Raw genomic sequence first — 11,158 nt, 5'->3', positions numbered from 1 at the left:
AAAAAAAAAAATTAAGAAATGGGCTTCCACGTCAAAGCTTGTTGGGCCAGGCATGAAAGTGTGCTGGGATCCTAGCGGTTGGGATATCAGGAGTTCAAGGCCATCATTGGCTACATAGCAAGTTTGAGGCCAGCCTGGACTGTATGAGCCTTTAAATAAAGTTGTCGTGTTATGATTTGTTGGAGTAGATTTATCATAATATAACTGAAAGAATCAAAGCCAACACTTCTGTCCTGGTTTGTCTCCTCTCCTGTGGTAAGCACCCTGACAAAGGCCGTGTGGGAGGAGGGGGTTCTTTGGCTTACAGTCTGTATGCAGAGCCAGCCATGAAGGGTAGGAAGGCCAGGAACTCAAGGCAGGAACCTAGGACAGGTACGGAGGCAGAGTCCACGGAGGGTGCTGCTTCCAGGCTTCCTCTCCACAGCTTGTTCAGTCTGCTTTCTTAAGAAGCCCTGGACCAACCCCTCAGGGGTGGCCTGAGCACAGTGGGCTCTGCCCTCCACATCAATCATAACTTAAGAAAATGCCACATTGTTTATCTAGTGGCCAGTCTCATAAAAGCCTTTCTCAACTGTAAAGTCCCTTCTTCCCAGATGACTTCAGCTCATGTCAAGTTGGCAAGCGCCTTCTCAGCTTCTACAACACAGTCATATCTATTTGTGATTTTTTTTTTTTTTAAAAAAAGCTTTTGATATGAGACCGTCAGGAATAGCCATTCCAGTTTGCAAGCTTAGAGACAGCCTGAAGGGGCAGGCCCAGTGCCTCCTGCCAACTCTGGGGTCCCCGAGGGTTTGTGGCTTCTCTGCAGCCACACTTTAATTATTCTTCTTTGAAGAAGTGGATCAGACTAGGGTTAATATGTAGCAGTCATCTGACCTCCGATAACTGACTCTGTTCGGAATCTGACTTACTGGTTGCTTAGCAACAGGCACTGTGCTTCCCATCCTCACCATTCTGACGATGCTCAACTTGGCCTCTCTCTCTCTCTCTCTCTCTCTCTCCTCTCTCTGCAGACAGTGTCATTCAGAAAACAAAGTGGCATTTTAACCACATGAGCTCCTCTCAGATGAAGAGTGGCTTAGAAAAGATCCAAGAGGAGCTGGAGTTCCAGCCTCCAGCAGTCCTGTCCCTGGAGGACACAGATGTGGCAAATGGCATGCTGAACGGCCACACCCCAGTGCACTCTGAACCTGGTAAGTACCTGGTGTTCTCTAATGAAGATGAAGGGATGCATGTCAAATAGGTTTTTTTTTTTCTCCACTAGAAGTGGGCTGGTTTGGTAGGGGGCATATCAAATATGTTGGGAAGAATATGGATGGACCTCATTTCCAGATGGTTTGCTATAAAGGACAAAACCAAACAGAACCTTTCTGTTGTGATCGAAGCTTGCGTTAAGGAAGCAGTCGGTGACATTCTGGAGTTTCCAGACTCAACAGCCAGGGAGGTTATTCAAGGTGAAGTTCACAGGTTTTAGTGTTCTCAGAACCATACTATTGGAAGCTACTCATTGGACTGTATGGGTTCTCCTTGACTTACCACATCACTGGAGGCCTGCTCTGGGAAGCTCTGACCCTCGTGTTGGAGGAAGACTGCGGGGAAAGTGGTTATGTAGCATCTAAGAATCCTGCAGTGGGGGCAGTGACATGGCCGTGCATAAAGCCTAGCCGCCAAGCCCGAGCTCCTGGATTTGATCACTGGAGACTCCATGATAGAAGGAGACTCCTCCAGTTGTCCTCTGACCTCTGCAGACAGGCCAGGGTGCATCTACAGTGAGAACTGTCTACATCGTAACAATCTAATTTTAAAACTTCTGTACTAAACTCATGGCTTGAAATATAAATGGCATATTAAATTTGTGTTTATGGCATATTAAATTGCCTGCGGCAAATTAAAGTGGTTTTTGGTTTATTGTGTTTAAACCAGTAAATCCCAAGATTGGCTCACCTGCCAGTGAGCAAGCCGTTCCAATTTATGTTGAGGGACATTGGGCCTTTGGAGGAGGTGACTGGATAATTGAGGCCAAGTTTCTCCCTTGCCTTGAGTGAACATTGGGATACCTTTGTGACGTGTGTTTTTTTTTAAACACTTAGACAAGAGGAGCAATCCTGAAAGTGCCAACTTGCCCGTCTGTCTAAGACATTTTACTGTTACTGTCCCGAGGCTAGAGGCCTCACAGGTAGCATGCTCTGTTCTAACAGGAACTTGAAATGCTCTGTGGGAACTAACACACTAACAGTAGGCATTAGCTGGGCTGTGGTTCACAGGGCGTGGTGTGTGTGTGTGTATGTGTGTGTGTGTGTGTGTGTGTGTGTGTTATGTGTTGGGAAATGTCAGGACCAGAAAGGATGCTCAGGAGGAGGCAGGGTTGGACATCTGTAAACCAGAATCCATTTCAGTTGTGACTTTTGGGAAACAGGGAGTCTGTTCGCATTGTCACCCTGGCCACAGTTATATTGTAGACATTCAGACTGTTCTAGATTAAATAAATACCTCCTCTTCCTGGGTATTTTAGAATTTAAAAAGTTATCTTTTGTGAATAATTCTGGATGCCCACATGGCACTGCACAGTGTCTGTACTGGAAAAGAGTGGAGCAGTTTACAAACTGAAGACTGAGGCGGATGGCAGGTGCCTCCAGAGCCTTGACGTCCCTACCCCCAGCCCCTCAGCCTGGCCTGTTGGCATGCAGCAGCGGCTGATTCTGTGTTGGGACCTTGTGTCCGGAGGGACACTTCCTAGTGTCCCCGATGCTCACATCTCCTGTGACGCTCACACTTCACTCCAGGGGCAAGTCACCCTGGTTAAAATAAAAAGGGGATTAAGTACTCACAAACCTGTGCTTGACACGAAAAGACCTTTTTATTTATTTATTATTATTATTACTTTATTTTTCCTGGAAGAAGTTTGCCTCCGTTTCTGAGATCTGTTCATTTCTCGCTTGTCCCGCTAACTTCTGCCGCTTTGTAACGTGTGTTTGTGGTCTGTGTGTAGCATGTGAGCCCATTAGCAGAGGTCTAGTTAGTGGTCTTATTCACCTTTCTGTCAGAGACAATTCTCACAAGACACTGCTTTCTGTTCTGTGTGAAGCTCCGAACCTCCGGATGAAGCCAGTGACAGCCCTGGGTGTCCTCTCCCTTGTTCTCAACATCATGTGCGCAGCCCTGAACCTCATCCGCGGAGTTCACCTTGCAGAGCATTCTTTACAGGTGATCCTCTTTACAGGTTTTTTGTTTGTTTGTTTGGTTGGTTGGTTTTGGTGGTGTTGGGGATTGATCCCAGGACCTTATGAACACTTTGGCCTGGACCTTTTAGCCCAGAGCTACATCCCCAACTCTTTTTACAAGCCACAGAAGCTAATGATGGGAGGCACTTTGTTTATTAGATTGTTTGTGGGTTCGTTTCTTTTGTTTTTGGTTTTTATTAAATTTTTCGAGACAGGATTTCTCTGTGTAGCTGCTCTAGAGCTCATTCTGTAGACCAGGTTGGTCTCCCACTCCTCCACCTGCCTTTGCTTCCTGAGTGCTGGCTTCAAAGGTGTGTGCCACCACTGTCCAGCACAGGTAGGTTTTATGAATGCTAAAAATTGAAATACGACAGTTTAGAGATTTTAATCCATAGCTGGACATGGTGATGCTCCCCTGCTATCCCAGCACTGGAGAGGTGGAGGCAGGAGGATCAGAAGTTCAAGCTCATCTTCAGCTACGGAAGAGTTCTGGGCCAGCTTAGGGTATCAAATAAAAGAATAAAACAAAAAATGACTCTGTGTAGTAAGCTGAACAAATCTGGAAGGATCCCTTTTGTGACTGTCCTTGGGAATTCTGGAGTGTTACTAAGACACAGAAAGCTTTGCTGTAGGAACTCTGGGCTGCCTCTGTGCCCTCTGTGCCCTCTGGGCTGCCTCTGTGCCCTCTGGGCTGTCTCTATGCCCTCTGGGCTGCCTCTGTGCCCTCTGGGATGCCTCTATGCCCCCTGGGCCCTCTGGGCTGTCTCTATGCCCTCTGGGATGCCCTCTGTGCCCTCTGGGCTGCCTCTGTGCCCTCTGGGCTGCCTCTGTGCCCTCTGGGCTGCCTCTGTGCCCTCTGGGCTGCCTCTGTGCCCTCTGGGATGCCCTCTGTGCCCTTAGGAACTAAGGCTGTGTTAGTATCAGGATGCAGGTTGGAGTCTGACATTGTCAGGTTCTAGGAAAAGATGTTACCACTGTGCCATGTGTGGTGACAGAAGCCTTTTCTCGCCATCAGAGAGCCACAGTCTGGGCCCCAGGGAGCGGTCCTTTAGTTGGCCACTGATGGGGAAGCCACTTTCTATTTCAAGGCTTTTAAAAAATATTTCTTTAAAAATATATTTAGAAGTATTTCAAATACTTGACAAAGGAATTGGATTATTATTAGCTCAAGCGGGAGTTGTCATTTTTAGAGATAGAGCCATAATGTTTTTGTAGATTTTTTTGTCTCATATTGCTTTGTTTGGGCATTTTTTTTATCTTACTGGTCTTTTGCTTGTATATTATGGTTTCTCTGTGTGTATGTGTATGTGGGTGTGCATGTTTACTGTGCTTTTTGTTTTTTGTTTTTTTCTTTTTTTTTATAGAGAAAGTATGGAGTTGGTTGGGTGCGGGGGTAGAAGGATGTTTGAGAGGAGAAATTGTGGTCAAAGTTATTAGAGTATGAATTTTCAGTTTAAAAAGAAAAGATAGAGTTGCACTGCTCACAGCCCGGCTCTGTGTTGACTACGGACTGAGGGGTGGTGGCTGTGAGCGGTGAGCCCAGGACGCTGGCGTCGACTGGCTCCTCTGAAGAGCAGGATCAGGTCTGTGTTAGGAGAGCGGTGAGCCCAGGACGCTGGCATAGACTGGCTCCTCTGAAGAGCAGGTCAGGCCTGTGTTAGGAGAGCGGTAGTTGTGATAACTGTTGGACTGGTTAGCACATCTCATCCTTGACTAGTGTGTGGTGTGCGTCAGGCATTTGCTTGCCAGCTGTTTGTTGTAGAACTGGTGTCTGGCTGGCCAGGTGGTTAAGATAGACCCTACCTTGATACTGTCCAGGGCAGGGACAGCACTGAGGAAGAGACAAGGCCCAGGGCATGTGCTAAATGAAGCTTCACATTGACAGATGAGAAGGATTTTGAGGGGTGCAGAGATGGGAGCTCGTTCCCTGTGAGGCCTGGGACAGGAGTGTACAGGGTCTGTCCAATCACTGAAAATGGTCATATGCCAGTGCCAGATCTGGCTTAGGCACCACTGTACTGCCAGTCACACCAGAGAAATGAGGACAGCAAACTTGGTGCCACAGTGGTTCCTTTCAAACCTTTCTTCTGTGCCCCGATCCATTCAGGTTGCCCGGGAGGAAGTTGGAAACATCCTGGCTTTCTTTATTCCATCTGTGGCTTGCATCGTCCAGGTGGGTGCAACCCCTGACTAGGGGCTTCTCAAGACTGCAGTCTGGTGCCTGTGGGAACTGTGACACTCAGTGTGGCTGAGACTCATGGGAAACCACAGCAGGAACCATGGCTCCCCCCGACTCCCCCCGCAGGAACACATGGCTTTCCATGCTAGCTCGTTCAGCTAATCATGGTCCCTGAGGAGGAACTCACAGGGAGGCCACTTCAGCCCTGGGAGGGTCTCCCTACCTGGTCTGCTCCCTACTGCATCTGTCTCTTCCCTGCACCCACAGTCTGGACACCTGCCTGTGTGTCACTAACATCCCTCCTCTTGCATTCTCTTTTGAATCTCCTGTTCACCCATTGATCAGCAGCAGCTGGTCCTGGGTTTACTGCAGCAAATCAGTTAATAAGTGGATGCACGCAGGTGTCGGTTAATAAGTGAATGCATGCAGGTGTCAGTTAATGAGTGGATGTATGCAGGTGTCAGTTAATAAGTGGATGCATGCAGGTGTCAGTAAGTGAATGCATTCAGGTTTCAGTAAGTGAATGCATTCAGGTGTAAGTAAGTGAATGCATGCAGGTATCAGTTAGTGAGAATCCATGCAGGTGACAGTTAATAAGAGAATGCTTCCAGCTGTCAGTGAGTAAGTGGATGCACGCAGCTGTCAGTTAGTAAGTGAATGCATGCAGCTGCCTGTGCCTGACCTGACTTTAGGCTGCTACTCTCTGATTGGATGTGCTGTGGTCTCATTTCAGTGTTATCTGTACCTGTTCTACAGTCCAGCCCGGACTCTGAAGGTGCTGCTGATGCTGGCCTCCATCTGCCTGGGCAATGCATACCTGCACGGGCTGAGGAACACCTGGCAAATCCTCTTCCATGTAGGAGTGGCTTTTCTGTCTTCCTATCAGATCCTGACCAGACAGCTACAGGAGAGGCAGTCTGACTACGGAGTGTGATGAGGGCATCCTGCAGTGGATGGCACCTTTGATTTTTTTCCCCCCTCTGGAAGGCCAGTCTGTTTCCACTCCTGCTTCTCAACTTCACCTCAAACTTCCATCCTTGACGCTCCCAAGGTCACAGATTCTGGCAGGTGCAGCGGAGGACCCGGGGCTGCTGGTTGCCAGTCCTGGTCTGTGTGCAACGTTTGTGCAGAACCAACAGCCAAGCCAGGACAGGGTAGCTGGAGCAGGAGCTTGTTCAGAGAGCACCTGCGATGGTCAGAGCGGCGGTATCGCGGTCTCCCGATAAATCTAATAACTGCAAACCACTAGATTCCATTTAGTAACTGGCAGGTGTCTGAGGAAACTCTTCAAAGTAGGTGCCAGTTTGCAGGTTCAGTGTAATTCAGTTTTCCTAATGGTGTCAGCACAGGGTAAATTAAAGCTTGAGAATACGGTTCACAAACACAAGCTAGGTAAATTTTGTTTACGTTTTTGATAACTTGGATTCGATAAACTTTTAGAATATTTAAATATATTTTGGATATAAATTGAAGCTCATTCAGAATGAAGCAAACTTAGGCTGAGAAAATGCTAAGGAAATCCGAGTTTATTTAAATTACAGAGACCTTTTATGGTGGTGGGGCTTTATGGATACATATGTAGTTTATATTTATTTGCATAATCTATCTGAATTATGTTTGGATTAATAACCAGGATCACTGGATCATAAGCACACAGACACGAGGAGATGCAGGGTCCTCTCAGTGGGCAGAGTGAGGGGGATGCCAGGGTTTCAGAGGTCCTTGACAGAAATGGGGGAGGCTGCTGTTATCCGCCTGTGTTGTGGCAGCTGTGTGCTCACCACTGTAGCACTGTTGGAGATGTGGACCTGCACACCTCCTCCTAGAGAGGCCTCCCAAGTTAATTACTCCTCCGAGCCTCCCTTGAGCATCTTAATTAGACCACAGGCCTCGTTTTATGGACAGGTATTGAGTAGGTGTTAATGCTCGAGAGCTTTGTGTAACTGGCACATGCTCTGTACTTCGGAGTAAGAACTCCTGTATCTCCAGTGTGGGTATCTGGTGTACTCAAGAAACCATGTTGGGGTTCACCCCTCTGGCTTATTCTTGGGATATACCCGCAATTTTGTGGGTTGGCTCACGAGGCTCCAAAGTGATAAACCCTATTTTGGTAGTTTTTAAAAGAGAAAACCATCCTAAAAGTTAGAGTACTGGGGGAAGCCAGAGAGTAGGCTTAGAGAATCCTGTTAAATTTGTAGCTGTCACTGGTACCCTGTGCTAATCAGCCACCAGGTATCATTTCAGGAACGAGGTTAAGTGACCCAGAACTGGATTGAAAAAGTATCTCCATTGTAATTTTCTTTCCTTATAAGAGAATTTTCTATTTTTAATCAATCTGCAATGTCTGGGTATGGATGTCGTATTGGCAGCATTCTTGGACGCGTGAACTTCAGCCTTGTGTCAATGTTGGTCTCATACCTGTGTACCTTTGTGTATGTTGTGTAGGCAAATGCTCTCTCTTCCTGACAGAGAATTTTGAAGTGGGAAAGAGAAAGGCAGAGAAAGAAGAAAATTCTTTTAATTTAAGGCACACATTCAAAAAAAAAATTTAAAGTAATTAAAGAAAAATCAGCCTAAAACTGTACTGTTTCCCTCCTAAGCCCGTGTGCTTCTGTGCCTGCTCTCTGTCTGGACAGCGCACACACTCTAGGGTGTGATTGTGAGCCTGTGGGCTTCTGTGCTGCTCTCTGTCTGGACAGCGCACACACTCTAGGGTGTGAGCCTGTGGGCTTCTGTGCTGCTCTCTGTCTGGACAGCGCACACACTCTAGGGTGTGAGCCTGTGGGCTTCTGTGCTGCTCTCTCTGGACAGCGCACACACTCTAGGGTCTGAGCCTGTGGGCTTCTGTGCTGCTCTCTGTCTGGACAGCGCACACACTCTAGGGTCTGAGCCTGTGGGCTTCTGTGCTGCTGCTCTCTCTGGACAGCGCACACACTCTAGGGTCTGAGCCTGTGGTTGTCAGTCCACAAGCAGTAATGAAGCAGTCCCTGAGGGCGCCCTATTACAGACACTTCACAATTCGTGGATGCTAGTGGGAGTGTTATCCACGCTTGGTGACAAGGACCAGGTATGTTGCATCTAGACAGGGTTCCAAACTGACTCTTATAAGTGGAAGGAAACGGAACTCACCGACAGAGTCCAGCCAAGAGAGACCTCACCTCCCTGGAGGAAGGAGCTAAGGAGAGGAGAGAAGTCCCAGGGACACCCCAGGCTCTGGGTGCCTTGGTGCAGGCTTAGATGTTTGTAGCCCAGGACAAACTGGTTCTTTGCCCGTCGCTGGCTGCTGTTCTGGAGGGCGCTGCTTGCACAGCGGCTTACAGGAAACAGTGCAAACAGAGCCTGAATTGAAGGTGCTTTCCTGCTCAGGGCTGCCTGTCCGCTGTTAGCCGGTGGGAGCAGCCCATCACGGGCTTAGGCAGAAAGCTTTTGGTTTGGGTTGCTTTTGCCTCAGCAAGCCTCACCTTGACAGGAACTCTGCCTTTTGACAGGCTCTCCTTTTTGGGGGTAGAGACATCTGGGTCATCTGAAGTCGACTTCCCTCTCAGCCCCAGATGCTGCACAGACTCCACGGGAGTCATAGGGTTGTGGTTCCTGTTCTCCGTGAACCCCTGTCTAGTCACCGTGTGTTCCCCCTCCCCTGCCTGTTTCCACTCTGCCTCCTACATTCCCGCCTCCAGATGGAGATGCAAGTGAGAGTCTGTGGAGAGACAGGAAGCCTGGCGTCAGGGATAGAGAGGGTGGCAGCTTTGGAATCCCATCCCTTGCCCTGCCTTGGCTCAGCACGCAGGGGAAGCAGCACTTTGGTTGTCAGCACTACTTGGGTTCAAGGGCCACAGCCAGCAGGCCTAAGCAAGTGGCTGTTTGAAGTGTAGGAGGTGGGCTGAGGTGGGGAAGTGGCTGTCCATCTGCAGGTGCCCTGTGTGTGTCATGGGCTGCATGCCCACTTTCATTCAGTCCTGTATGGTGCTGCTCCCTGTGGGAGCCTCCTGTAACACTTCAGGCTCTCTCCTGTGTGTTTGACAGGAATGACGTGTGGCCAAGGCTTTTCATGGCCAGGGGTGCTCTCTGCCATCAGCTGTGTCCAGCAAACACTTGCTAAGCTGTTGCTCCTGTCTGACTGTCTCCCCCAGGTCTGGGGCCACTCCATCTGTGTGCTGTGAGAGCCCAGAATGATGGAGAAAGAGAAACCAGGGTGCCCTTGAGAGATGAGGTAGGAGAAAGGAATGCACAGGTCAGCCAACCCAGTGGCCTGGAGGTCAGCTTGGCTCTTCCACTCAGGCCTGGGCCACAGTAGAAGTCCCTGCCTGCACTCCTCAGTGCCCTTAGTGAGGATTGCGTGTGGTCACAGAGGGGACTGTTGAGTGTGTACAGGGAGAAAGGGTTACACACAGGGTGTGTGCAGCGGGCAGCAGGCTGCACCAGCATTCAAGCATCTACACGGTGGCTTTATGCTGCTGTAGTATGAAGCCCCTTGCCTTCATTCCAGAAAGGAAATGGCTCCTTTCATTCCTGGATCTGCCTCACGGCTTCTGTGCATGGAGCCCCTGATACAGTCAGCATCAGCAGACCTGCTTCAGGGCCAAGGAAGCTGGTGTTGTAAGCTCTCTCCAGTCTCAACAAGGAAAGGCCCTATGTCCCACCATGTCTGGCCACCCAGAACAGGGTTATCACTCTTCCTCCTCTCCCTCCTCTCCTCCCTCCCTCCCTCCTCCTCCTCCTCCTCCTCCTCTCCCTGTTTTGTTTTGTTTTGTTTTTCAATACAGGATTTCTCTAGCCCTGGCTGTCCTGGAACTTGCTCTGTAGACCAGGCCGTCCTTGAACTCATGGAGGTCCACCTGCCTCTGCCTCCCAAGTGCTGAGATTAAAGGCGTGTGCCACCACCACCTGGCTGGCACTGTCACTCTTGCATTGCTGGGGAGATAGATATCAGCAGGACAGTGTGGAAAGCGGTTTGGTGTCCACATCTGGGAGTAGTGGGCTAGGGGAATGTCGGCATTCATGAAGCCCTGGGCAGGTGTGGCCCTCTGCTGCTTTTTATCTTAAGGTAAAATGAAATCCATTCTTTCTTTCCCTTTGAGCCGTGTTTACTGCGTACATCTGACCTTGGTCCTTATGTCGGTATGATCCTTTGATTCAGGAATGTTATGAGTTCTTTGTATAACTCAGCCTCTAGGATTTGATTTGACTTTAATGGGCTTTTCTAGTAAGAACATAAAAACTGCGGCTAGTTTCAGCAAATTCAGTTACCCTCAGAGTCACCCTCAGTCTGTGCTGCCCACGTTATAAACTACTTTTCCATCAACAACAAAGATCTATTTTGAGTCCATGATGGGCACATTCTAACTTTCACATGCTCAAACTGAAACATGTGTCAACATGCAGATTTTATACAGCTCTTTATATACTGTGTATATTAAAATTAAAATGATGTGAGGTGGCTTAAGAGTGTGGAGAATAAATCTAAAGTGTTTACTAATGCGTGTATGTGTGAATGTGTGAGCAGCCTGAATCAGGGCCTGTTTTTCTTGTGGGTCTGAGGTGGGCATGTGACATCTGTGTCTAAACAGGTCTGAGGATTCAGGCTTTGATACAGGTCCCTAACAAAAAGGGCAGGGGCAGGGCTATTCTATGGGCTGGGCAGCCTACAGGCTCTGTAGCTGCCACCTCCTGTGTACCTGAAAGGCACCTAAGAGTTCTGTACTAGAGGCAAAGGTTTCATTTCCACAGGCCATCCCTATCAAAGAATGGCCACCAGGAG

General features: G+C 48.7%; 1 protein-coding gene across 3 annotated transcripts in view; it reads left to right on the top strand.

Annotated features, from left to right (window-relative positions):
* Positions 1–10,876, top strand: part of Sec22c (SEC22 homolog C, vesicle trafficking protein) — a 22,316-nt gene extending 11,440 nt beyond the window's left edge. For all 3 annotated transcript variants that reach the window (XM_031344743.1, XM_031344745.1, XM_031344744.1), the window contains exons 4-7: positions 1,014–1,193; positions 3,086–3,204; positions 5,329–5,394; positions 6,134–10,876. In XM_031344743.1, coding sequence (XP_031200603.1) covers positions 1,014–1,193; positions 3,086–3,204; positions 5,329–5,394; positions 6,134–6,334 — 566 coding nt within the window. In that variant the 3' untranslated portion in view covers positions 6,335–10,876. The remainder of the gene's footprint in view (positions 1–1,013; positions 1,194–3,085; positions 3,205–5,328; positions 5,395–6,133) is intronic.
* Positions 10,877–11,158: the final 282 nt, after the last annotated feature.

Source organism: Mastomys coucha, unplaced genomic scaffold (genome assembly GCF_008632895.1).
Source record: "Mastomys coucha isolate ucsf_1 unplaced genomic scaffold, UCSF_Mcou_1 pScaffold23, whole genome shotgun sequence".
NCBI classification, from domain to species: domain Eukaryota; kingdom Metazoa; phylum Chordata; class Mammalia; order Rodentia; family Muridae; genus Mastomys; species Mastomys coucha.
The sequence above is the reverse complement of the archived record's forward strand: the minus strand, read 5'-3'. Positions and strand labels throughout refer to the sequence as shown.